This window comes from Anopheles nili, chromosome 3 (assembly GCF_943737925.1).
Source record: "Anopheles nili chromosome 3, idAnoNiliSN_F5_01, whole genome shotgun sequence".
Lineage (NCBI taxonomy): Eukaryota > Metazoa > Arthropoda > Insecta > Diptera > Culicidae > Anopheles > Anopheles nili.
In genome coordinates this window covers 39,127,404-39,154,390 of record NC_071292.1, presented here as the reverse complement: position 1 = coordinate 39,154,390, position 26,987 = coordinate 39,127,404, and the positions used below count along the sequence as shown (strand labels likewise).

Here is a 26,987-nt window from a genome sequence, read left to right as displayed (position 1 = left end):
CTTCGGTTTCGTGATGTACCGTCTAGCCCGGCCCTTGATCCTCTGAGCAATCCCCTGTGAACTTGGAACCCGATCCCGTACTCAGGTGAGAAAAGCAAAGGACAAAACATCACGTGTCATGTCTGGGCAGCGGATTGCATTTTAAAATCGCTTCCTGTTCGCATGAGGTCCATTTCCTGTGCCTCGTGTGTTGTACGTTTTTCGGGTGGGAGGGACTCCAAAAGGGCCGATCGTACATGGTTTAATCGAAAAGAGGCACGCACTTAGAATCGCTGGTACGTGTTTGTTTTATGATTCATTCACACGGCAAAGGATAAAAATTACACCACCAAGGATTTGTGTTCAGTATGTTTGGTGGTAATGAAGCAGCAACATTACATTACTGTGCTTAATCTCAGTATCAATGTGATCAGCGCACAATTTGATAACAAATAGCGTTGGCAATGTTTGAGCTCTTTTTGCTACTTGCAAAATCATAATTACTGACAGACCACAGCAAAAAACAACAGATCGTTACGTTGTTTCGCAGCATGTTGAACGATAATAACAAGAAGGCGAACACACACACGGTTGTTTTGTTCCTCTTTTTACAAACCTTCTCGTGGTCCTCCATCGACGCTTCAGTGCACCCAACATTTTTGCTCAGCTTCCGTAACCCAGGCCGAAGCACCGCTACTGCATCAGGCAAAAACGCATATTCGCGTCGTCCGTAACGGGCTCCACCGCACGCACACCAACGATGGTAGCAGAATTTTACGCGCTCGTATAGCTGTCGTCAAAAGGTCCATAACACTCACTCAACATATCACTCGCGTACGGCACGGCAGGAGCGACTAGGGCGTGAAAGATGGCGCCGTCCGACTCTTGCCTTCTGATGACGTTTATGCGCGAGTTGTTGCGCTCACTAGTGGAGCCTTTTAGTCGGTATTTAACCACCGAATCACTGTTTGACACTGACCGAAACCGTTAGCACCATCCTTGTCGCAGTTGGGTGCTTTGAGGAGTTCGTAATTTGAAGCCACTTTTTTGTACTTTAATCTGCCGTTAAGCTCTTTTAGAGTGTATGCGTGTATCTCCTTGCGAGGCGCATGTGTTTTAAACTTTATCACACATTCATAATGCACGAATCGTTCACATTGGAATTACCTTTAAAATGCATGTTGAAAACGACGTTAAACATTGACCAGAATATAACATTGTAATTTCCAACATCTACACCGTGAACTCGAGACACTTTAAAAGTGTTATGCATGACGAATATTTTCTACAATAAAACTTCATACCAAAACGTATCAAAGCTACCGCGGAGAAACATTTTACGTCAACTGCAGGCTATTCCATGAACAGCTATCAGCTGAGTTTTTTTATGAGTTGCACCATACAACAAAGCTGCTCCACACATAAAAATGCACCTTGCGGCAAAAAAATATATCGTTCCGAGAGTAAATAACTCCTGATGATCACACAACGAGACTGCATGTGGCAGAAACCACCCGAGATCATTATTTAACTTGCGGTGCGTAAATGACCCATTCTGCCGACCTCCACCTGATCTTCATCGTGGGTGCCACACGCCAACGCGCACGCGAATGCTCTCTGCAGCGCCTCAGACACGCTGTCTAGAGGGATGTGGCTGTCGTATCGATGCTCCGTCCCATTCAACCATTCGCTGATTTATTTTCACAGCCTCCAGGCACTAGAGAAGCTCGCCAAGTCGGACCCATGCTCAAAACTAACCTTCGATACGTCACGCTGGCGCACATTCCCTATCACCCACACATGAGTTGTGTGCGAGAAGCGTACCGCGTGGAAGATGAAACAAAAATTATACACATTAAAAATACACAAGCAGCCAAGCTGCCAGAGAGAATGCAGACAATGTGCAGAGTGAAGCAAACACGCGGTATGGAAAAAGAACCATCATCAGGACGATGGGTTGATTTTTGCTTGCAGTCCCGCCCCGACTTGATCACACATTTTATATTTCCACGGCTGCAGCATTCTGGTTTCTTCTTTCTTGTGAGTATATTTTTTACTAGGTTAAAAATTTATGCCACTCCGAATAAAACGGCGTCTCTCGCCGAGCAATAAATGCATGCTGTTGCTCACTGGGTTGGCCCCGTTGCAACTGCTGCTGGTGTTGCTGCCGGGGAGCGAGCTTGTTGTGTGGGAGTTCCGTACCAGCAAACTCGTCAAGCGCAACAGCCCTCTTCCGAACCGGCTGGGTTGGCTGGCTGCACACGCGAGTATATTATGCACCATTAAAGATCTACTTCGTCACATTCGAAAACGGCACATGCCGGTCTCGGGATCGCTCAACCCCACATTCGGTGCACTCTCAGAGATTCATCAGCTTAGGTGTGCGCAATGCGAAACGAATATGCTTGATGCCTGCTGGATTGAAAAGTTTTCGCAATAACAACCTACATGCAAATTGCTTTTGATTGCATATTACATGCGCCTCACATTCGTGCAATTTTTTGGAAGATGTTATTCGGAATATGGACTAGATCTTTTTCAATTTTGAGGCGGATACTATACACAATGCCGATGTTCGTTTGTAAGAAAATCCAAAACCAATTACCAGGAATTAGCCAAAGGTATTCAAAATTTACTCGTTTTTTTCTCAATTACATCGTGCGAAGTCTCTTTAAATTTCAAACGCATCTTCTCATATCACGAGGCAAAGCGTCACTTTTCCAACATCAACAACCTAAGGTCTGCCATGCGTACTTTGTTTGCCCTATTTATCCCTCTAGATACATATCAACTAACAGCGCCCGGGGGCAAAAAGAGAACGTTCAACCTGCGCCGACTGCAGCTCCAGTACTAGTCGAAGGCAATGCTGCAGCTCAGCCCAAACCCTGTGAGCAGGCATCTAAATTCCTCCGGCTGTGGCCATCGTCGATTCAACAAAAAAAAGGGGCAAAGTGATATTTCCCTTCAAGTCTTACCCACACGCAGTGGGGTGAGCGTTTTTTTTATTTTGCGCAATGCATTCCTTGAGAAATGTGATCCAAAGGAGCACTATTTATAGCTTCCCCATGGGCCGGCCCCGGAGAGTTTGGCAATCGAACATTAGGAGACGGTGGTGACCATCGCCAACAACGCCGCCCAGCCGCCCAGCCACCGATCGCCGTGTCCGTTAACAGGCACCATCGGCATCAAACAAACGCTGATCATAAAGCGTTATTTGTGGGAGCGCACACTCATGCGCGCTTATTACGACGTCATAAAACGCTCGAAATGTTCCGTCAATCCATCTCGCGGCTGAGCGACGTGTGACATCGTTCCTACCGGGACACGTCAACGGCGAGGACGTATTCGCGAGAAGAAGCCGAAAAGAGACCGCGAAGAAAAGCAACATTTAAATTTCGATCAACTTTGCGATCAGCAGCTGATCCGTCGTTTCGATGAAACGTCACCACGAGTCGGGGCCGCGGGTTGGGACATGAGTTTGCGGAGAGCATGACTTGACACGTTCTCGCTTCCCTCTGTCAGTTAGATCGCGATTCGATGGTCCGAAAATGGATACACTAAATTTCGAGCCCAACAATCGCGGGACCGTTAACTTGTGCCGTAAAGTTTAAACGCTAAACAAATCACCAGCGGCGCGAAATTATACCCTAAAAATGCATTCGCTCGTCAGTCGGACAATGGCCAATTTACTGAAGCCACACTCCTTCCATTTACGACAAGCGTGTTACGTCTTCGGCAAACAACCTTTTGGCAATTAGAAGCAATCAGGCTCTCGTGCACGTAACAGCACCAGATGGTATCGAAATTCATTGGTGTCTCGTATAGGCTGAGCAATTGGATTTGGAACGCTCACAATTATCCCAAGGACCCGTTTTAGGACAAAGCAAAGCAAAGCAAAAAAACTCAAAAGTTAAAAAAAACATGAGGATTATTTTAACAGGCAGTTAGTTAATGTATCTTAAGTTCCATTATTTTAACACTAGCGATACTTTGTGCAGCGTTGTGCAGGAGGATAAGCTCCTAATCACTGACATGCCTGGTGACAACGATACACCGAGAGCATAAAACTCAAAAACAACAACATGGTTACATTTAATTACATCGAATCATTCGCCTACATCGCGACGTTAGTGATTCAATTGAATGCGGCACACATTCGCTTCGGGTTAAACCTATCCTCTCGAATAAAATCCTCGAAATTGTAACCATTTTCAAGCTCCAATAATTGCGCACCTTCAACGACGACACGGTCTCAAAACTGTAACTAGCATAAAATTTAATTATACATGATGTTCACCTCCGTTAGCGTTCCCTTCCCTAATGGGGCGGCGGGTTTTTGCTCCGCATGTGCGAACAAATGTACTACCCTCGTCGAACAAGGTGCAAGTGTACGGACGGGCCCAGCAGCAGCATAATGTTGCCCGCAGTCATCGAGTGTCGGGGTGATTTCTTTTTTTTTTTGTTCACCCTTTCCGTAGGGGATCTCGGCGTCTTGGTGCAAACCCACACACCGAGCAATATTTGCAAGCCATCCATCGACACCGGCCGTGGGTCTTGTTGGGTTCCTGCCCAGAGATCGACTCTCCGCCTGGTGGCGTTGGTGCAAAACAAAAAAGAAGCGAACACGAACAGAAGCAGAAGGCTACAGACCTGCCTGCTCTGCTCAAATGCAGAGAGGCCCAGAGGAGCCTGCAGCCTCCCGGTGTATCATAAATGTAATGGCGGCAAGTGGTTTTTACTGTTATTCGAAGTGATAGGGCTTCGGCCGAATAGGCAATACCGAAAGCCCACATAGAAGTGGGCTCCGCGAAAAGGGGGAAAAACACAACGAAACGTAACATAAATTACTCAACGTGCATGAGGGCGCAACATAGGCGAACGAGCTGAGCGGTGTTTGGAGGAACAGGAACGAGGAAGCAGAACGACCGCACACTTGCAGACTTGATGTAAACGCCTCTGGACCAGTTGTTCGTGGCTCCAGCGAGTGAACGTGGTTCTCATTTGCTAAAAACGGATCCAGCCAGCAGGGCTGTCTTGGAAGACCGCCTCAAATCAATATGCAAAAGGTAAAAGCATCGAAGCACTCGCGCGTAAGAACCACCCTAATCAATAGGCCCCCATAAACGAGACACGTAGTCCTACGGAGCGGCATCCAACGGTAGAAAAAGAGAAAGATAAATAATGGACCAGCACCGGGAACCGGGATGCTGGTTCTGAACCGAACAGGGATACGAACGCAAACGGCGCAGAAGGTTCAAACTGGAACTCGCTCAAATGATGTGTCTTGTCCAATCGCACACACACACATACACTTCTGAAACCGGCCCATTGGTGGTGAAAAGCCGGAAAAGCATGGGCGTCCGGTTCGGAGACGAAGCAGACAGACCACTAGCACAATAGGAAAGGTCTCCACGAAGTAACTATTGCGCTGTAATTGCAGGGTCGATGCTAACTCCTCGCTAGACTGCTTACCCGAAAAAAAGGCTGATTTTCTTTTCTCTGCTGCCTGAGCCAAAGAATCGTCTTCTCATTTGCCTGTTCGCACCAAAGATTATATGAATGACGCCTACACGCCGCGAGTAGGCGCAACTTTGCAGGCAGGTCGTTGCTCGCAATCTCAATTTCCCACATGCGAACGGTAATGCCGGTGATATGACTTTTTTTGCTACCGGTTTCGACACCTTCCAGCACATATCGGGAGCCAGGTCTGCCAGCCGATGTGTGCACAAAATGGCATGACTCAACCTGCTTCAACTGGCTGCACGTCACAGCAGGAACAACAGCACGTTTCTTATCGCCAAGGCAACAGAAGACGCCACCTCGACGAAGGGGACGGATTTTGTGTTATTTCTTTTTTTTTTGCTCGAGAGCTTATAGCCTTTTTTACACGTGAGATTACGTGTCATTCGTGCAGACGCCATCGAGAGGGGCAGGACAACGGGAAGCGCCGAATTTCGCGCTCTTATCTTCGTGTTTAATTGACACGAAATCTCCCAGCCGCATGCGTTACTTAACAGCGCAACTGGCATTCTTACAATTAATGGCGATTTTTAAATCCCTACTGAATCACCCCAGTTCATGCAACATCATTCCCACACCAACAGAGGTCGGAGTCCGCACGAAAGAAGAACTAAAAAGACTGCTCCAAAGTAAACCCGATTTCATGTAGCGCGTTAGAGAGAATACTCTTCCGGAACCAGGGTGGTACAAAACAATACAATAACGTCACCGAGTGTTGATTGATGCCCTGCTTCTGCTAGGTGCAATCGCCATTTTAGATAAAGCGGCTAATCAGGCGCAAATACGAGACTCGAGCACCCTATCGGATCCGTTGCTTTAATTTTAAACACTTGCAGACTCTACACGAAACGTTGGCGACAATCATAGTGTCTCGTAAATTATCTAATCATCCACTAAAATCCTTCCGCTCGGTACGGATTCACTCATCCCAAGGTCAATCCGCGACTTGTGAGCCAACGATGTTTAATTCGCTGTCGCATGCCACCGTGATTGAATGCCGGATTACGCGGCGAACTTCTTCCGCCCGGCCATGTAACGAAAAGCGGTGTGTTCTTTTGTTCTATTTATACGCCCTTCAAGCTTTGCGCGGCCGTTGTTTAAAATTCTGTGGTGAAAGAACAGCAAAACACCACCCCAGCAGTTGGTCTTGGAGCAGATTCGAGGCCGATAGGTGCCGGTGACAGCATTTGCCGGATGGCAAGGCCACCCCCAAAAGAATCTAAAGGAATGGGGCACATTAAGCACAAGCACATACACATACGTCAGCCCACTACACGCAGCGGAACGATGATAACGCAAAGCATGATACAAAATGCGACAGAAGGTGCTACAACCCTTAGCAAAAACCACGATACGAAACGACCAGCCCAGGGTGGAACAAAAACACATGCCACAATAAACACTAACAAAACAATCCACCTCAACACGCGGCACCCCAACACGACGTTTGGGGAGACGTGAATTGCACTGTTTTTTTTCTCGTTCTCTTCCTCTCTCTCTTTCTCTCTTTTCGCCAAACGGAGGTTTTTGTTTTGCGCCCCCAAAACGCAAGGCACCCAAAATTACACTCGCGAACGCAAGGGCACAAGCCCTGAAGGTGAGCCGGCGCAAGAGTAGGGAGCCAGCTGGTCCTATGCTGCCACCTTCTGGATTTCCGTGCCACCCACACACGCACACACACCCACACGACTCCGACGACGATGACGGTCGACCCTTCGGCTCCGTTTACGGGCATGTCCACGCAGGACGACGGCAAGGCGAACAAAAAACAAACCGATGTTCATTTATCAAGATTTGGTGTTGCATATTTTTTCGGAAGTTTTTTGGCTTATTTCCGTCCCGTCATTCGACCTTCCTGATTCCAGCAGCAGCAGCAGAAATAGCAACCACATTAAACAACGCTGAACGACAATCGCTTCTCGCAGGTGGTAGAGCCTTTAAACACCATTTTGTGCACACAAAAAACCACCTCATCACGAGGCACCGCTACGCAATCGATTATGTTTTGGGGGAAAATGTTTGAACGAAAAATGAACTCCGAGAGTTTCGCCACCACGCGCACCAACACCTTCGTAGGACGACCATCGATCGAACCTAGAATAATGGGTCACTCCACGGAGCTGCCGTGTTCTGCGCCTAATGGCGTTTGGGAACACTCCATTAGGTACATTGCACTTACAAAGAACATTCAATGTTGGGCTTAGAAAAATGGGCACTTTTTCCCTGACTGAAACCGGTGAATTTTGCATGAACTGAGTTTAAGCTCCTTCCGCAGGAGCACGATAAGCACAAGGGAAACTAAACCGTGAGTTAGTTTAAGTGATGCACAAGGTCGCACTGCAGGAAAAATCGAAGCACGTCGAAAGCGAAAGCAGACACGGCAGATGAACGAAACGCAACAAGAGGATCACGCGCGCGACAGATGTTCACACACCGAAAAGCTAAACGCGAATGAGAAGCAACACAGAGAGAAACTGCTGCAAAACGCAGGCGGTGTGTGTCTCTCGATGGGAATTTTTGTCTCTCTTGCGTTCGAGAGGAGTCTTGAGGCAGAGTAACAGCAGTGGAAGCTATATACGGCCGCCGGTGAACGAACCATCTATACTTCTCTCGCTATGTTGCAATGTTTACTAGAGACTGTTGAGTACGCATGATTTTTTAAAGCTAATTTCAGAGGGATTAAAAACGATTTGCATAGATATTTGCCAGACGCTCACGAGATCTGTTGCTGTATATATTGACAGATGACAGTCAACTTAGTAGCTACTATTTATCAACGATAGTAGTAGGCTAAGACTTTTACGACTTAAAGGGCTGAATTCGTTGCAAACGAGTCATGCTGTGCTGCCATGCTGAAAGCATAAAGGTGCGTTTTACTCTAAACTTCCTTACGACAGATTCTTCCTCTCAATCGCTCTCTGAAGAGCTCTCCGTTTTGCTCTCACGGCACCACAGCAGCACGCAGAAGCGGACTGCGTTTACACTGGATTGTTCGTTTCCGCCGGTTCGTTATGCCGGTAAAAGGTTGTTGCTGAAAGAGGTTATTGCTACCGATAGGGATGCATCTGCCTGCCCACCCACTGTCTTCAGCTTTATCTCCTCTCTAGACTGCTGTTCAGCATAATATCTTCCATTCTCCTGAGCTTTGTCTCACCGGTAGCGTACTTTGTTTAGATGATGATTTATTCACACGGCATGGCGATACAGACTTCTTAAGTAGATTTAAGAAATGTTGTTCCAAATGTCACAAAAAGAGCACGAACAACAAAACCGTAACCCTTTTGCGAAATTAGTATGAACATCTTTAAAAATTTGTTTGTGAGATATATCGTAAACAATTGATTAACATATTTCGGTAGTATTCTAGTGACACAAAAAACGTACCATGAAAATACAGCCGTTTGAAATACAGCGTATGATTAAGGCTAAAGCCTATGAATTATTGCCCTGAGGGTCTCCATTTATGTCAAATGCAACAATATGACAGAACCCAACAATACACGACACAGGTAATTTGGTTTAATCCCAAGTCCACTAAAGTAATTCTGTTTCACGTTCATTTTCCTCGCAAACATATGATACTAGATACCGTGAATCGACCGAAACCCACCAACCATGTTTAACATGCATTTCCTCTGTTTTTGGGGCATTAAACCGTTCAGGAACATTCATTCAACCAAATTAATGCTGCTGCGCTCGAGAGAGCCCGTCCGAATTTACAGAGGACGAAATCAGTTCTAACAACTAATTAAGCAGACACACAACTTCCGCCCCGCAATGAACAAACGATGTTTGCACACGGAGAAGTGACAAAGAACTCGAAAAAGCACTCGTGTGCCGTAAACTATTTGTCGCCATTTGAAATTTCATAGCTAATTAGAGCAGACGTTAGGGAATAATTTTTTTTTCCTTTTTTACGTTTGTAGCTCACTCAGCTCGGGTCTCTTCCGTTTCGCATTTTATACACCGTTGGCTGCCGATTTGACCACACCGGAAGCGACTAGCTCACTCACACAGCCGTGTAAACGATTGATCAAGTGTGAGGATTCATTGACCTGTTCCGGCTTTTTCCTCATGAAAGCAAGCTTCAAAGCGAGCACCACCCAAAAGCTCTTCCCAAGCAACACCATCGACATATTTCATGGGCGATAGAGTGAATCTTTCCCGGTTGGTCGTGGTCCGTGGCTTTCCTGCAGCACCTTAAGAAATGGCGGTGGTGCTCGTCATTCAGTGCTCCGCGAACAAGATACTCGAAGGTTTGATTTTATCTGCTTTAATTATTTTTGGTACCATTCGAAACATTTCTGTTCATTCACCTCTTCCCGCCCGGCGAGTGCTTTGCGGCTATATTCTTATGCTTTTTATCTCTTCGATTTCGGAGCAAGTTTTTAAAAGCCCATCGTCCTCAGCCCATCGTCCACCATCCGGCAGAAGAGCGCCTAAAAGCGACCAATTATTAAGCTCCCAATCACACCGGCACCGGTCGGTTGGAGCGGAGCCTTATCGTTTTATTATCGGGGCAGATGTTTACTGCACGTTGGAGAACGAATGGTAGAACCATTTGCTTTCATTAGAGCAGCCCGCTGCGATGCATCGTCATCGGGAGTTGTCCTGATCCGGTTCGTCTGTATCAGGCCACACGGGACAAGCCGTCCATTATTCGCGAAACAGGAAATGGCACCGGAACGAGAACGCCGCGCAAAGTTGCCGGTTGGAACGTGTTTTCGAACGTAACCTGAAGTCTTTTTTTTCGGCTCAATTTCGGTGGCCTTATCTGTGACGCGAGGACTCGAACCTAATGGCGAAGCCCGCCGGGCAGAAAATTATAAATAACAACAAAGTCTAAAAGCAGCCATCCCTACGGCGTATATATGCAGGATGCGACCGGCGAAAGGAATCGAAAGCAGACAATACATAAGTGCGGCGGCAACATAAACGGGACAACACCTCATTTGCAACTGTCTTAGAAAATGACACCAAGTGACAACAAACCGCTGCCTCGCTGCTATTGACAAGTCGATGCGAAACGAATCCTGCTCTTGCTGCCGGTGTGCGAAGCGTGGATTTCTGTATTTGTCTTCCATTTATTTATTTTTCACAATTCCTCGAAGACACCGTCGACGCCTGCGACGGCGATCGGGTTTTGCAACGTTTTCACCAGCCACTGGGGATTGCAACGGAATGGGAATTGCGAATCCGTGGCCATTGCCCCCGAAAGAGCCACAGGAGGAGCTGTCGGAAGCGAACTTTTTCGACGCGTCTTTCAGGAAGCGTCTGCTGCGGCGCACCGAAAGGAGATTTACGTACCTTGAATGGTTCGAAATAACTCGGCTACCTGTTTGAACAGGTGGAAAAAGCACGCCTCGTTTCAGTAACTCCTGCTATACTTAGAAGGGTGGTATTGATGTCATAACTTGCATAACAATGTGTTCAATTCGCATTTAGAACACCTCATTTTACCGTGCTTCTTGAGCATGTTCATCAATTTATCTTTCTACTGGCATTTAAGTTACACCCATTTTACTGTACTGCATTACTATCTTTGTAGTCATTTTAGAACGTTCGGCTGTAACTTCAAATCAATTATATCCATCTCAAAGTCCGAGGTGATTGAAAGCACATCAAGCAGTACATTCATCAAGTGGTGGCGCTTGTCTCATCCAAACCAAATTTGTCAGCAGAGGAACCCTAGAATCTAGAACATGCTTTATTACTACTACGGCACCCTCGATCGCCTTCGTTTGGCGACAACCTCGTAGTCCTGGAAAAAAAACACCGGCAACGAGAAAAACAACGGCAAACACCAAAATTGCTTCACTATTCCGGTTTTTTGAATGACGTCGCGTAATTTAATGCGGTGGCAAAACAGTTTCATCTGCGGTTTCGTCCACTTCGCCAGCAGTGAAGCAACACCCTACGGGGAGTGTCGATGCCATTCCTCCCGGTGCATAGGAGTGCTTTTATTTGTTTTTTTTTGCTTTGCTCTAGGATGGGAACCGAATACGCAAACTGAAACGCGAAGCGGTCTGGCTCCGCTAACCACAACGATCCGGCGCGCCCGCTAGACGAGGTTGCTTCACTTCACGTTGACTGATACACGTGTCACATCGGTTCGCAGGAAGCCGTGTGCAATTTCCCGCAGCAACCAACCTTATAGTTTATCGAGGCTATGCGCTTACAGAAAATAAATGTAATTTTTCATTCATCACGCGCAATAGCAGCATGAAGCTGAAATTAAACGAAATATTCGCAATGTTACAAACCAACGGGCATTTCCATTTTGTTTGAGCGCTGTTTCAAACGAAATTAGATTTCCATTCGGGTTTATTATTTATTCTAGAAACCCTTGTATCGCACACGTCAGAAGCATTAGAACTAATTCGAAACCACAATGGTGCCGCGACACACCCATGCTCGCCGAAGAACGGTCACATCAGGCAGTCCGGCGCGAAAATCGCAGGCTGAAACCAGATCCCGAGCCAGAAACAAATATGTGCTTCATGTGTGGCGGCGAGTCGTTTATGTTGTTGTTTACCTCGGCTAACTGCCTGCTAAGCATTTCGTTGGACGAAAACACACAACCCCAACGACTGTGGACTGAGCAGTTCTACTTCAGTGGAGCCGACCGATTCGAGCGAGCGCCCCCGGGTAAAACCGATCAGATCCTGAACGATCATCTGATGGACTTGTCGGCGACACCATCAACCGAAAGAAGGCCCAAGGAATTCTTCGAACCACCGACAGCGATCGATGCATTTGATACCTTCTTGGTGTTCTCGTTCGTCAAACAAAGAGGGAAAAAAAGCTCTAATGCCTCCCACGGAGTCGTCAAATGCCATGGGACGCAATCCTAGAACTGTGCCATTTATGTGGACGGAGTTGAGCAACATTTCAGAACACATAAACCGACAGCAGGATTATTTTGTGCTCCACGCCACTACTGCAGCAAATGTTGTATTCTTTATTTGGTTTGGATTGTCATATTTATTGTTGTAAAGGATTTGCTCACATAATCAGCCCCAACCCGAAGTGAAGCCCAATTTAATACGTTGAATAAAATAAACTATTTTGAACATAAATTTCACCACTTTTCACTCTTTCCAATGCGGCCAAAGGTTTAATCTAACAACAAAAAAACAACGATGAAGCAACATCTAATAACGCACATGTATTTATAAACGCCTGTCCTAATCCATTGGAAACACATCGAGCATCTGGTTCATCAGCCAGCTAATCATCACCAGTCTGTTATCAAATCCTCATACGCTGATAATACTCATTTCATTGAAATGTGCCTTAAACAGCTTTTAGAGCTCATTCGACGAACCGTACTTTTGATACCAAAGGGCATTAAAACACTTATCTTCACCGGCACACAACTGGTTCACCGGGTCACAATGGGTCCGAAACGGAATAGGCTTTTTTCTTCAATGCGTTTACGATAGACTTCGCAGCGGCACAATGTCGGAGTGTCACGTGCGCTCGGCTGCTTAGAAGCGAAAACCAAATTATGATGTTTCCCAAGATTTTCCCATAGCTCGACGTGCGATACACAATTTCCCTAGGTCTGCTTCACGATGAACCAATTCATCGTCAATCAATTGATGTCACAAACCCGGCCGTGCGCACAACGAGGAACTAATCAAAATTTATTGCCAAGCCCATAAATTGCCACCCGAAGCATCCTGCGGCGTGTGCGAGTCTCCCGACCCACAATGTTACGAGCAGAAGCAAATCACAACAATATTCGGAAAAAAGGAAAATATCCGCCTTGCACGAAGTCGGTGTGCAAAGTCGGAAAATATGTATAAACATAAATCTCGGTCAAATCGATTCCTCGTGCCAAAATAGTGCGCCATTCGTGGCGCCTGATGATTAAAAAAACACACAACGACCAGTAAACCATTGGAATCGGAACGAGTTCATCGGGACACCGTTTGGCGAATATCCTTTTACTACTCGCCATCGAAATTCGAGGTTAGTCATTCGGAACATCTCAATTTGCTGAAGCAAACCTGGCGATTTTTTTTTAGCCGCATGGAAAACGTGCGGCACCAAAATGTCTAGCGCTAAACTATTCAAAGATTGCGTATCGTAGGCAAGTCTAGTGGCGAGAACGAGACGCACACGCCAGACCATCGATCTCCACGTTGAATTATGCGCTTAACGTAGAGGGGTATGAGCGTTTCTGGAAATTTTTATGTATTCTATTTTCACCCGCTTAATCCAATGAAATTTTTCGAGGCATGTTGGTACAGAAATTAATTAGGCCACTATCTTAGCAACCGTTGAAGGAAAGCATCATCAAGCGCCTACTTACCGGATGAATTCCCACGAGGTCGAGAGTTGCTGTGGCGTCGACGACTTGGACAAGCTGCTAGAGGGATCTTTGCGGTCTCCCTGGTCACGGCGATCACCATGTTTCCCGCGGGACTTTCCAGTGCTGCTACCACACGCATTGCCAACGTCAGAGCACCCCGGTGCAGTGGATAGGCCACTTTCACTGTTGCGCGAGGAACTGCTGCTTCCGCCACCAAACAAACGTTTCTTCAGCTTCGGCGTTATGGGAGGATCGGGAAACAATCCCATGCTTTTCACGGCTTTTCACGCTTTACCGCGTGTGTCGCGAGTAGGATGCTCTTTTCTTATCCGTTTTTGCCGAATATACCGATCAAATTCAACTGCAAACAAGAACCCCGCCCACGGATGGCGTCCGAAAACGAAAGTGAAACCGAAACTGCACCATGCACTGTAGCGGTGAAGCTCACTCAGCCCCGCGACTCCATTGGTCTAGACACCATTGCGTATTGTAAGCATGGTTTTTCTGCAACGAGACACTAAACTAACACGGACACTGGAATAAGGCGAGATTAAACGATAATTGTTCGCACGATTATCATAAATCACCTTATCCAAGAGAAACCCTTGCCGGTTTCCCGGTTTACAATTTCATTCTTTTTTTCCGTCGAAAATACTTTAACCTTTCATGGTAGCTATGTTCGTTAGTTATGTTGTTGTTTTGAGCTATGCTTAACCTAAGAGCAGCGTTGACAGTATGCATTTGTTTCACAGCCTGTCAGACCTAGCTGTGTGGTGGCTGTAGGCTGTCAGTTCATATACGATTGTCAAACTATTCCGTATTCGTCGAAGATTTGATTGATGTAATCGGCGAGGAAAAGAAAATGAACCTTTTTACGGTACAATTGAGCAACATCCCAACACTCCGAAAAAACTATTAACACAGAAGTATATATCGTATTAGTAATTATGGCTCTCAAATGTTGTCTTTTTTGGAGCTTTTGGGTAATTTTAAACAATTCTGCCATTCCTATCACTTTCTGTTGATAAAAATTATTTGGCAATGATTGCCATCAGTCTCCTATTCCTTCCATTACACTTTGAACACTCCTAGCATTCGTCATCCATTTTGTCCATCCAAAATATTGCATTCTATTTACATTTGATACAACTGATAAAAAAAATAAACAAATGAACAATGAACAGCGCCACCTATATGTGAGTTTTTCTTTTAGCTTGTTTGAATTCCTCACCAACACGTGCTCTCCATCGCCGTCGACAATGTGTATATTCGTCGATTTACATCCCGCTCTATTTTAAACCAAGCACAACAATTTTCAAGTCAAAACAAATTGCTTTCTTTCGATTAAAACATATCCCTACTAGATAAAAGCACAATTGCAAATACGGCCGATTTACCTATTATTGAAACGGATCTTTATTATGTATATTAATCTCATCATAATGCTCATATTGGTTGCACTGTATTGCAGGATGGAAAACGTTTTCATACGACCAAACAATGCATATTGATCATTCAAAGCATTGTCTTCTAACTAATTTTTGAAAGCCACCATCCACGGCGGTGCGATATGCGACGCATTTGTCTCTATGCAAGCTTTTCACATAATTAAACCGACAGTGGGCCTTAAAATTAGGGACTGAATTGTAACATTGTAAATCTACATTTGGTAACTTTTAAGAATTGCAGCTCTAAGGTATCGACTACACGGTGTTTGTGATGTGTTCATCAAGTTGATTTGTGGATCAAAAGGTATATTTTTACACTAACTTTAAATTTATGACACTTTCATTACACCAGCATTCATACTCTCAGTTAAGCATGGCTTCTTTTAATGGATGTTGACAACCAGCAAGCGAAAAATACCCCCAGCAGTTGGAATATGGCGATTGCGAACCCTACGGCGATCAAAACCACAGCATTCTTGTGAAAGTGGTCTTCCAGTTTCATTAGACAGCCATCCTGCAAAAGAAATAAGCTCTCGATTAGCATTCATGAACGATGCAAGGACGTAGGAAACGTACCTGATAATAACGGTCCATGAACAACGGTTGAGCGTTTTTGCAATCTCCCGTCTCAGGTTCGATCAGGTCTGGTTTGCAGCATGATGCAGGGATGGTCCGGTTGAAGTTGTCGTACCAATCCTTCGGGCCATTAGTTCCACAGCACATCATATTCATGTGCACGCTGTTCCAAGCCACCAAGTCGGCCTTATTGTGTCGTATGATCGACTTATCCAGCTGCGTCTTCAGCGCGTCCTGCAGGTCTGCCTTGAATGCGATCGCCGCAATGGCTACCGCAACCTCGATCAAGAAAACGATCAGCAGGAAGACGGCGAACGCGTTCAGCAATTTAGGTGATTCTTTGATAGCGCCATAGCAGCCCAGCGACGCCACCAAGAACACAAACGATCCAACAACGATCAGCACGACCGGTGGGGCTATCAAGCGGTCCTGCACGAAGTGTTGATAGTCGTTGACATCCACCAACACGATGATGCCCGCGACCAGAAGGATCAGCCCTGAAATCTAAAACACGCACACTGCGTTATTTAGGACACTCATTCCACGTTGCATGTAGCTCGAATGAGCCTACAAGGCCGTCGCAGCTCAAGGCTGCTTGGCATGAACGCGCTAATGGCGGACCACACGTCCAAGGATCGAGGAAATGGGTGTATAATCGACCTCAATATGGACCCGACGAATCGAACCATTACGCTGTGTAGCAATCATCTACTTCCGGTTGACAAAAATCTACCGGCAGCACATCATCAATCATGCATGGGACGCTTTCCTGCATCTACTTTTCCGATGATTCCGATCTGTACACACAGCGAAACTGGGCGTACGCATTAATGTACTCGTTAACCTGCACGCAGAGTTGTCTTGCCCTCAGTTTTGACACGTTATTGCTTATTAATCTACGCAACCTAAAGCAACCGCTCGTACAACTATTTGACGAACGACATCATTTGCTTACCGACAAGTATTTATGGGCATACGTTTTTGTAACAAACTAAATTACTCAAATTAAATCAAATGTTTATTTACCTTTAACGAACAATCATAAGTATTTGTATTTCATTTCATGCTCTGGACGCAACGATCGAAAACGAAAAAAACAGCACTCATTTTAATAAAATCGGCATGCTTCCTAATATCAATGAGGAAATTTTATATTTTAATTTTCAAAACATCATATAATATGCAAATAAAATGTACCACATCTCATTGAGCAAGAACGAGCTCCAATATACGTTTCACATCCAACTCAAATCGAATGTTAATCGTATGCATTGTTCAGTCTTAACGTTTTGATACAGTTTTCGAAACGCGTAGATTATCGAGCCATAGGCACATGGATTTGCATATCAGGATCACAGTTGGACTGAATTATTGTCTTCACCGGACCTACTTTCTGCACTTTATGGCCACTACGATCGCTAATCCTTCGCGTGAAGCCTAGCTACTGCTCGTTGATATACTTTATCAGCCATTACGTACCAAGGACGAATACTTTCTGTATCATGCAATTACACAATATCCTTCGCTATTCGGGTCAAACATGCGATAAACCTACGGGTCAAGTGCTACACCCCTTTCGTCTAGAAAACTCTCAAACTTCCTTAAACATGCTTGCAAATGCAAATACACCGCAAGTTCCGTTGGATCCGTGACATGAAAGTTTTGTAAACCCGAAACCTTCGCACGCACCGTTACTTACCGCAAAGATGAGGTTGAACACAAACAGCAAGTACTTTATGGTGGTGGTCCCACAAGAGCTCATCCGCTCTCGTAGGTTATCCATCAGCTTGGACTTCATCTTCGGTTAACTGCAAACTCTTCAGCTGAGCTTCGTTTAGGCAACCTGTCCGTTCTTCACGGGCACCAGTTCACTGTCGAAAATTAAAACCGGTGCGTGCCAAAATGTGTGCTTTTCAAATTTGACCTCTGTTGCGGTCTCAATTTTTCAGAAAACTATTCGGCGATTCAGCACTAACTGGAGATAAGCGTTATTATTCCCACGAGTAACACTATGCGTCAACAAATCCTTTCGAGCGCCCGGACTAAACTGACCCCACAGTGGCCTGTGGTCACCTGAATATAGCCGTTTACTTCGGCCTATGTATCCTCGGGACCCGCGTCGTGTACACGATAGGGTGCGTACGTCCTGTGTTCGCTATCCACCACCTCAGCTTGGTAGTACCTAAGGTAAGCATAATCGCGAGTGCTACTTTCGACCCTCTTCGCAGGACACTCGCAAGCCCAAGCTGACCCTAGCTGCACTGGTATGTGTCACCAACACACGGTCCGTGAGTCGTTACGAGAGGTCCTTATGTACTGCCGGGCAGGACCTGCGCTGAAAGCATACTCGGGGAGCACAAGCTGACCCACGCTGACGAATGAGTTTAAATTTGGGGTCAAAGAACAACCAATGCTGCAGTCTACCATAATTTCCACCTGCGGGAGCCGATAACCGACGGGATACCTTCCGTGGAAGGAATGATTGGTTCGGTTGGCTTTATTTCTGCTGTATAGCGGTGCCATCAGGCAGTGCCCATTGCGGAATCCGACTACCCCTGAAGCCACCACCACCATCGGGCAGACACGTTCCACACTTTCCAGACACATAAATTTTGCTCCTGATTCAAAGCGATTCCCGCTGACATTGACTTATTTCGGACTTTCTGACCCATTAAGGGTGGGAGAGGAGCGAATTTTTAAAAGATTTTTCACTATTTTCCCGCATCGCGTTACGGGCTTTGGGTGTTCTTGAACGCGTTCGAGGTCAAGTGTATCAACCTCTTTGTCAGATCGTTGAGATTGATCGGGATAGAATTAGATTAGTCATCGCATCATGCCGTGCGACGAATTCAATCCGTGCCGTAATGGTCAGCCGCATTTTTCCTCTAGAATTTAGCTTTCTTCACGTTTTAATTTGCGTGGGCGGCTTTGAAAGACGAATGATTACCCATGGGGTTTGAACACACCGTCACGAGAGGTGCGTCTCAGCCAAATGTACATAATTATGTTAATGGCTTCATTCTGGAGGACTCGAAGGCACTTTAGTTTTGCTTCATAAAAAAATTTCAACAAATTTTGTGCTCCTTCTAAAACATTGATCAACATAAGGGGGTGCTGCATTTAATATTGTGACTGCGAGATTTTTATCAAATTCAACGATTCTCAATACAATTAGAACATTGCTAAACATCCAAACGAGTATAAAATCAATAAACAATGATACTTTGCCAATATACTGCGTTATTGTAAATATGTGATTTAATAACCTTTTAGTTGCAATTCATTTAATTTTACGTTCGTGAGCTTCTCAATTTACCAAATAAAGAGTATTTACCATATACTATATTGTTTTGTGCAAAATATACACATATATCTATTATTACGCCGAATCAACATCACTGGATCGAATTTGACACAAACTCAGCTTCTAGATGAGAAAAGTGTAATGATTTTAAAGATATTAGTAAGTGTAAAAACGGATTTCGGTTAAAAAATACGTTTGTTGCAAAGATAACAAACAGCAAAACGATTTCACAGCATTATTTGATTGCAAAAGCAATATAAACATCATCATCATCGTGGTAGAGTTCGTCAGGACGAAGAGCGAATGTATCTTTAGTGACTAATTTTCGTTGATTATCGTTGATTATGTTTTATTTAAAGTCACTCTTCTACTTAAAATTTAACACTAGAATACAAATATATTAAGGTAATGTTTCATATGTTAAAAATATTGCTTCCACGTGGGTAATGTAATGGTCGAAATCCTTATCCATCGAGTTAACTTTATGAATTCGATACACATTGCATTACATTCTTGTTCTGTGGATTCAATATGTGCGTTTATTTTGACTATATCGTATCTTTCCGCACTATTTTTTATTAATTTTTCCTAATCATCAGCAAAATCAACATCAAAAATATCATGAAGAGACAAAATGATCAGAATTAAGATATTATTATTTTCCACATCGTTTTTTGTCCTGTTTTGGTTAAAATACATAAATATCTTTCGCAGAGTGATGATGCAATTGGTTTTAATTGATAATATCTCACATCATTCATTTGGGATAAGATGCCTAGATAAGATGTGCCTAGTGTACGTAATAACGAAAGGTTTTTGATCTTGCGTTTGTTCCTCTTCTTATGCATTAAATATATCATTTTTTAAAAACATATTCACAGATTGAAGATTACTAATCTTCTCGGGTAACAATGAAATTGCAGCATAATGAAAATGTGAATAATATTATTTTCTCCTGATATTCCTCTAGCTGATATTCTTCTATACCCAAATATTCGATAATCTATAATTTCATAGTTAATCATCAACGTAGGATATAAATATCCATAAAAATAGCATAATAATCAATCCGATGTAATCATAACCGTAATCATATTTTTTAAATGAAACTTCTAAAACTGTTACATTTCATTAGCTTTAAATCAAATATCTACTCGGGAACACGTATATATTTATCCCTTTTTGTCAGATTCTGTGCTTGACCCCATTCCGAATTCTTGTGATATTTACATAACAGCTTGTGATATTTAGCTTTTATCCTGATTTAACTCTCCTAATTTCTCATTCTGGTACATACCAAATGTAACGTAAAAAATACGCAATTTGTGCATAGACCTCATCGCCAGTGGAACGATCGTACTTCACAGATGCCTTGGTTGACATGGTGTCCTTGAAGGTGAACCGGTACTTACTCGCACATAAAACAGCGAGAGCTCGCGAGCAAACAACCAGGCATTATCTGATTCCGTCCAGACGTTTGTCCATTAAGCTCAAGCGGCAGCCATCTTGCCACCCTCCGTACGGAAAGCGGAAATTCACAGCCCTCTCGCCACCCTACGCTTTCCCGCCATACACCACGCCTGAATCCAAACCGCCACAAAGTGGGCTGTCCTTCCGCCAGGAGCTGTGCCGGAAAATGGAACAAAAGCGAAGTGCTGCAAATGTGCTGTAATTCGAATTTTTCCCCGAAGAAAATATGCTGTGTGGAACTTAACTTTGTCGACGACGCCACCTGGGTTTGCTTTATTTACCCAAAAAACGATCCCAACAAAGAACAGAACAACAGTAACAAACTAATAACGACGATGGTCGGGTGTGCTGGAACGGAAGCGGTCAGGTGGAAGATGTCCATGGAGCCGTAGTGGGAGCGAACGGGCTGAAAAATATACCATTCCACGCAAACAAGTGCTTATGCGACTTCGTTCTTTTCTCGGTGGACAAAAGCTTCGTCTTCTTTCCGACGAGCTTTTGCCAAGAATCTGCCCCCGATGAACGAGCGGCTATGTACGGGTTGGCGGTCTATTGTTAGTCCTCTTACATATGCTGCGGCACATAATAACGGTCAAGAAAGGATGGCCGCTTGCTAGCTACTTGGCGATTGGCAGTTGTTGGCCCAAAGCAACGGACGAAGGTGTTCGGACGGAAATGTTGCGCGAGTTCGATGAACTCGGATCCACACGAAAGCACGACGGTTGAGCCGTGGTGGAACTTCTGCTCTACGCACTGCCAGAGATTATCTTCCGAAAGCCATAATTAATCGTTAGTTCTCGCGTATACCGCTCTCGCACACCTTCGAGCACCACACGCACACACGCGTGTGCCAGTTCCTCGTCTTTACACAATGAGCCACTGGGTGACGAAGAGCGAAGCCACTATCGTGACAACCGCTGGCAGGAGTCCCTGCTGGCCACTACTGCACTCCTTGTCCGGCTCATCGAAGGGCGCTCTAAAGGAGTGAGGAGTGAAACGTGAACGCTGTTAGTTCGCGAGACTGCTCGATCGCTATTATGTACGTACACAGAAACACGCATATTAGCACATAAGCACCTGTATGGGTTCAACACCACCAAAGACTCGTTTAGCAAAGCACAGGCAACAAGTAATTAGTGGAAGGTTTACTGCGCGTTAAGTTACTTTACGGTCCAAATATGATGATTTTGATGCGATCCCCCGAGACGAAGTTGTTGATCACCAAATGGTGGATGGTTCTCGAATAACGATACTGTGAGAATTAAACCTGATCTGATCTGTGTATGACAAACTCTAAAGCAATAAAATGTTAACCTTTTTGAATCTTATGAATAACTACGGGTCCAATTCGAACGATGATTTAAAACGCCAAGAAGAGATACATTAGCATGTTATAAGGCCTATTGTAATTCACGCAAACTGCGTAGTGAGGTGTGATCACATGTAAACGACAATATTATGCTAATACCCGGGAAAGTCAATGTTTTTCATGGGAGGGTATAATTATACACCAATGAATGGAGCAGTGAACCGTACGAGCTTACGAAAAGTGTGTCAAAATAGTTTGTCTCTTAGTACGAAAGGTGTATCTGACCATTCGAATCTACCACCTCGCATTGATCTACATCTCATGTGGAAGCTAATCATTTATCATAACCTATCACCCTGTACCAGATCCTGGCCTTTTAACAGCCTCTCCGTTTAAGACCACAGATTTAATAAACCTACAGTTTCCTTATTTGTCCGTAGTGTTTTTTTGCTCAATGTTGGAGAATGCTCATTCGCTCAAGGACCTCACAGTGTCCTTTACTGACCTTTTCGATGCTTGCGATCAAGGATCAGCACGGTCATTTCTTTTCCCTAGCTTCGGCACAATGTTTCATCAGCTCGTTCAAGATCGAAAACGAGGTTGCTTCAAATTTGCATCACGCTTCGGGGCCTTTAAAGCAATTGTTTTTTTCCTTGTTCTCAAAAACAAGTTTCCCACTCGCAGCAATCTACCAATCCGGTTGTAACTATTTTTGTGCGATAACAGGTGAACCATAAAAACGCTTCTTGCTCGGCTCCTTTGCCCTGTTCCGTTCCTGGAGCGGCTGGCGTGTGTTCGAACGTACAAATCAATTCGATCTTGGCAGCTTCAAGGTAAGCAAGCCACTAGACGCGATTAATGGTGCGTCTCGAGAGCGGAAACGACCTATCGATTCACTTGCCACGAAATAGGTCACGCTTGCCGCGAGACGCACTGGTGAGGAAGTTTGCTGAACATTTGATGCCCGTGAATGTTACTAAAACCCTAAATTGAGCTTAAACCATGCTCGATACCAAGCATTACCGACGGCGCTACGGATGAGGATTGAAATTTCAGGATGATTTAGAAGTACAGTGTTACTTGTAGCCACAGTTTTGTGAGAAGGCGTCGGAAACGATTTTAATGACACAAATAAACCAAACTACGCTACATCACAAGCTACATTACGAGATGGTTAAGCGGTGCGGTTTCGTGCGAGTATTTGATTTTGTCTGCTCTTTTAATATTTGTTTGTTTGTTTACATTTAGTCCCAAACACATAGTCAACAACAATTGCAACGAACACAAACAGATAAAAACAAATTTGTTGATCCATACAAGACGTGAAAAACACAAGCATACAGACGCGGACAGTGGTCCACAAAAAGCGGGGCCGATATTTACACAATTCCGATCACGCCGCAGGCCACACGTCCACCAGCGTTTCCGGTTTTCAGCGAGTCCGGATGGTTGGTTTTTCCCAGATCGTCCACCTCGGCGTGAACAACGATCGCGCGTCCTATAACGCTGCGGGCTCCATACAGCGACACAACCGTGTCCGAGTAGGACGTCTTAGCGATGCCGTTGTCATCAGCGACGATGTTACCCAAATCACCAACGTGACGCACCTGGTCATTCGGGGCACCATGGCTAACCTGCGAAACAGAGAGCAATGACGCGCATACACGGGATTAGCCGATTTTGGGAGGGATTCGTTTCAAGCCGGTTAGTCCGGTTACCTTGTCCGGATTGTAATGACCACCGGTGCTAGCACAGCCGTCAGTCAGATCACCCTTCTCGTGAATGTGGAACCCGTGCTTGCCGGGAGTGAGCCCGATAACGTTGATTTCAATAAACACGGGTTCGTTCGATGAACAGGAGGACTGCGAGATGGTCACATTTCCTGTGACTCCGGTGTGTCCGCTCAGGAACACGATCGCTTTCCTCGGCTGGTCCTGGAAGAATTATATGACACAGAAACGTTCAAACACCGTTGCAACGTGTCTTGAGAATTTGCTGATAAAACTACCATTCCATCGTTCGACAAAGATAATCAGATAAGCAACGTAGATAAGGTGTCGAAGGAAAATATAATAAGGTGAGTTGCTGGCAGCTTTAAGCAATTATCTTTCAAAATTTGGGCTACTGGTGAATAAGGTGAAGGTAAATCACATAATTCATAAAATAATATTGAAGGCCATTCAGAATCCTGCTCTTCAAGAGCGTTAAGCTGAATATACAACGAAATATGAACAATAGAGTCTATTGTTCATGAAAGCCATTTAGCCAAATTGTTCTAACCGTCGTTGGCGCATTTTAAGCCGCATAAAAAAGTGACAAAAATGTACCGAACCTTGACCGTGGCGTCCTTATTCCAACTCACTGCTCGGGATCTGCACCGCTAAACAGGCGCATAAAGATGGGCCGCTAATCTAATGGTCCCGCACACGAACAGCTTGCAAATGGAGCTGCATTTTGCATTCATCCCGTCGCTGCACGGGCTGCAGCTCGTACGGGCACGCACACACAATCACACAATCAATTGGGAAGATGGTTCCCATTACGGTTCGGCTGACGGGCGAAAGACACACCGGCGAACGATCGTCGAGACGCAAGACCCCGAAAAGCACCAGCACCGGATCCGCACACATACGTCATCACTTTTTGGTGGTATATCGCAGACCCCAGCGATGCCCAGCTCCGGTGGGACATTTGTTTACACGGCCCTCTAATAGAGTTAAATTGCGCTGATAGCGTCAGCCCCTCCGTCATCGTGCATCGCGGTCTTCCGTCGCTGCTGTCGCTTATCAGCTGTCTCTGGTGACAATTGATTAGCGTGTCGAAAAAACGGGTGCGTGCAAGGCCTCACTTTCGTATCCTGCTCGGTGCGGTACAACCGAGCGGTACACAAACGACCGTTAAAAGCCAACAAAATGACACCAAACTAACGCCCAAAGATGCGAATTAATTCGTTTTGTCCCGTTTGACGCGCTCACCTTTGCCAGCACGACGCACAGCACGGCCGAAAGAGCAATTAGCACCTTCATGTTGACTACTACCAATCTTTTGCAAAGCGCGACCGATCGAGAGATCACCAGTGATCGTTAATAAGTTACTTAAGCAAATTTACAAATACTGCCCGTACGGAACTGAACGCTCCTGAAGTACTTCAACTGAACACCTTCGAGTCTCAGTCACGAATGGATGCAACGGTGAGTCCCAGCGCACTCGCTAGCCCCCAACAAGTCCCGTGTGGCCACTCTGTGGTGGTAGCGCTAAATTGACTTTCAATTGTCTCCCAACGCACTAGCATATCACCGTCACCACTACCAGCGCGTGCAAGATCCGAAGGGGTAGATACACACCACCGACGGACGGATTAGCACACACGCCATCTATATCTGTTCATCTCGCACCGTCGCACCGTAGAGATTATGACGTGACTTGGCGGCTGGATCGGTTGTGCCTGTGTGTGCTAGCCTCCGTACGATCCAGCTAACGTGTTTTTCTAACCTCAGACCGGTCTTCCCACTCGATGGTTCGCGAAATACGACCACTCCAGTGCAGTGGCTCAAGTAGGCACCGAATAGTTGTTCTATTCTATTCACGTTTGACACGAACCCATCGGCTATTGCACGAGTGCATGGAACACGTGTACGAAGGGATGCAAAGTAGACGACCTGTCCCCGGTGGCCAAGGATTAGGTGTAGCGTGATGGAGGAGTACACAGCCTAAACAAGGGTGCGCGTCATATCGCGTTGTAGACTGATCGTTTATGAATGCCAACGTAAACGTTTCTGCAATAATTGGATATACACCGCGGTGGACACGGGGCGCAAAAAACCACTCACATCCCACATGGTCGAATGGGTACGAAACGAACGGTAAAGGATATGAAAACAAGGTTTTGTAATACTTCAAACATCAGCCTAATAAATGGCAGCGCAAAACGTAAACCGCTGTTGATGGACACTTTTATCCTTATCATTGTACGTATTGCACGTATCAAACATTGATAATAGGCCCGAAACAATGAACATCCGTATGAGCTTGTATTTTCCCATAGTTATTTCACCTAGCTTATTATTGAACATCTATGCCATTGACACTCTACTCAAACGACCGTAACGGTTTAATTAAGCGTGTTTACCTGGAAGACGAATCAAATGTTTTATTAAAACCCTATTTGACTCACGTCAAGCGATTTAGGATGAAGGATTATTCATTTGCCCCGCTCTCGTACCATTTCCAACAAACACGTCGTTGCATTTTTTATCCCAATGTCGTGTATGCCGTAAAACCTTCAGCACCTTTAGCAGCTAGCTTGTTGCCTCAGGCGCCAATCAACCTCCAGCTCGCCGCAACAGCTCCAGTTGGTGACCCTTTCGAACGTGCGTAACCTTTCTCATTTTCGAGCCGGTTTCTTCCAGATCGATAAAAGAGGTACCATCGAGCATCAAGTCAGCGCGATGCCGAGTAATAATTGTTATTAAAATCTCTTTCCGAGACATGCGAAATTCGAAGCGATCATTTTGTGTCATCGATTTATGGTGGGTCAAAGCAAAGTTGATCCTTCCCACCGATATGCCGAATCTGTTCGCGACTTCGCGCAATAGCGCTTTGTGTTGCTCCCAACGTGACTCTCATTACTCGGGGCTGACTTGGCGAAGCTTCCGGTTGAAACAAACCCCGCGGACACGGAAACGGCAATGACCTTACCCGGCGAGCATAACACACGCGTACCGCGTTCAGCAATCTACAAAGGTCATCTAGCGAGTGGCAAAGGCAAAATCAAAGCCACCTTAACGATCAAAGCTATTAGCATGCCTAGCTTGGCGTCATCGCGAGAAAATCTATCACGCGCTGGTCGTTCTGTATAGTCAGGAAATTTGGCACAATGTATTAGCCTACTGCTACCTTAGCACACAACCCAGTTTCTGCTACAATCGGACCAACTTCGCCAAACACCGTGGTTTGACTAATCACTCGCCGTGTTTCCCGGATCAATAGGGGTACAATGCACAAGGTGAAGATAATTGAGTGCACAAATCTGCCCTAATGGGTGTGAAATGCTAGTTCCCT

The 26,987-nt window shown here is 45.3% G+C and overlaps 3 protein-coding genes across 3 annotated transcripts in view; all 3 read right to left on the bottom strand.

The window, feature by feature from the left end:
* Positions 1 to 14,088, bottom strand: part of LOC128725152 (uncharacterized) — a 41,083-nt gene extending 26,995 nt beyond the window's left edge. The window contains exon 1 of the mRNA XM_053818873.1: positions 13,820 to 14,088. Coding sequence (XP_053674848.1) covers positions 13,820 to 14,088 — 269 coding nt within the window. The remainder of the gene's footprint in view (positions 1 to 13,819) is intronic.
* A 1,546-nt stretch (positions 14,089 to 15,634) lies between these two features.
* LOC128725775 (23 kDa integral membrane protein) lies at positions 15,635 to 17,641 on the bottom strand. Its single transcript, XM_053819546.1, has 3 exons — positions 17,543 to 17,641; positions 15,844 to 16,347; positions 15,635 to 15,781 (listed from the first exon to the last, which is right to left on the bottom strand). Exons 1-3 carry the CDS (start codon positions 17,639 to 17,641, stop codon positions 15,635 to 15,637), a joined length of 750 nt encoding a protein of 249 aa, XP_053675521.1.
* Positions 17,642 to 20,864: 3,223 nt separating this feature from the next.
* On the bottom strand, positions 20,865 to 25,078 carry LOC128723074 (uncharacterized). The gene is made up of 4 exons (XM_053816781.1): positions 24,902 to 25,078; positions 23,645 to 23,860; positions 23,310 to 23,560; positions 20,865 to 21,593 (listed from the first exon to the last, which is right to left on the bottom strand). The coding sequence occupies exons 1-4, from the start codon at positions 24,950 to 24,952 to the stop codon at positions 21,482 to 21,484; spliced, it is 630 nt and encodes a 209-aa protein (XP_053672756.1). The 5' UTR covers positions 24,953 to 25,078; the 3' UTR covers positions 20,865 to 21,481.
* Between the last annotated feature and the right edge of the window lie 1,909 nt (positions 25,079 to 26,987).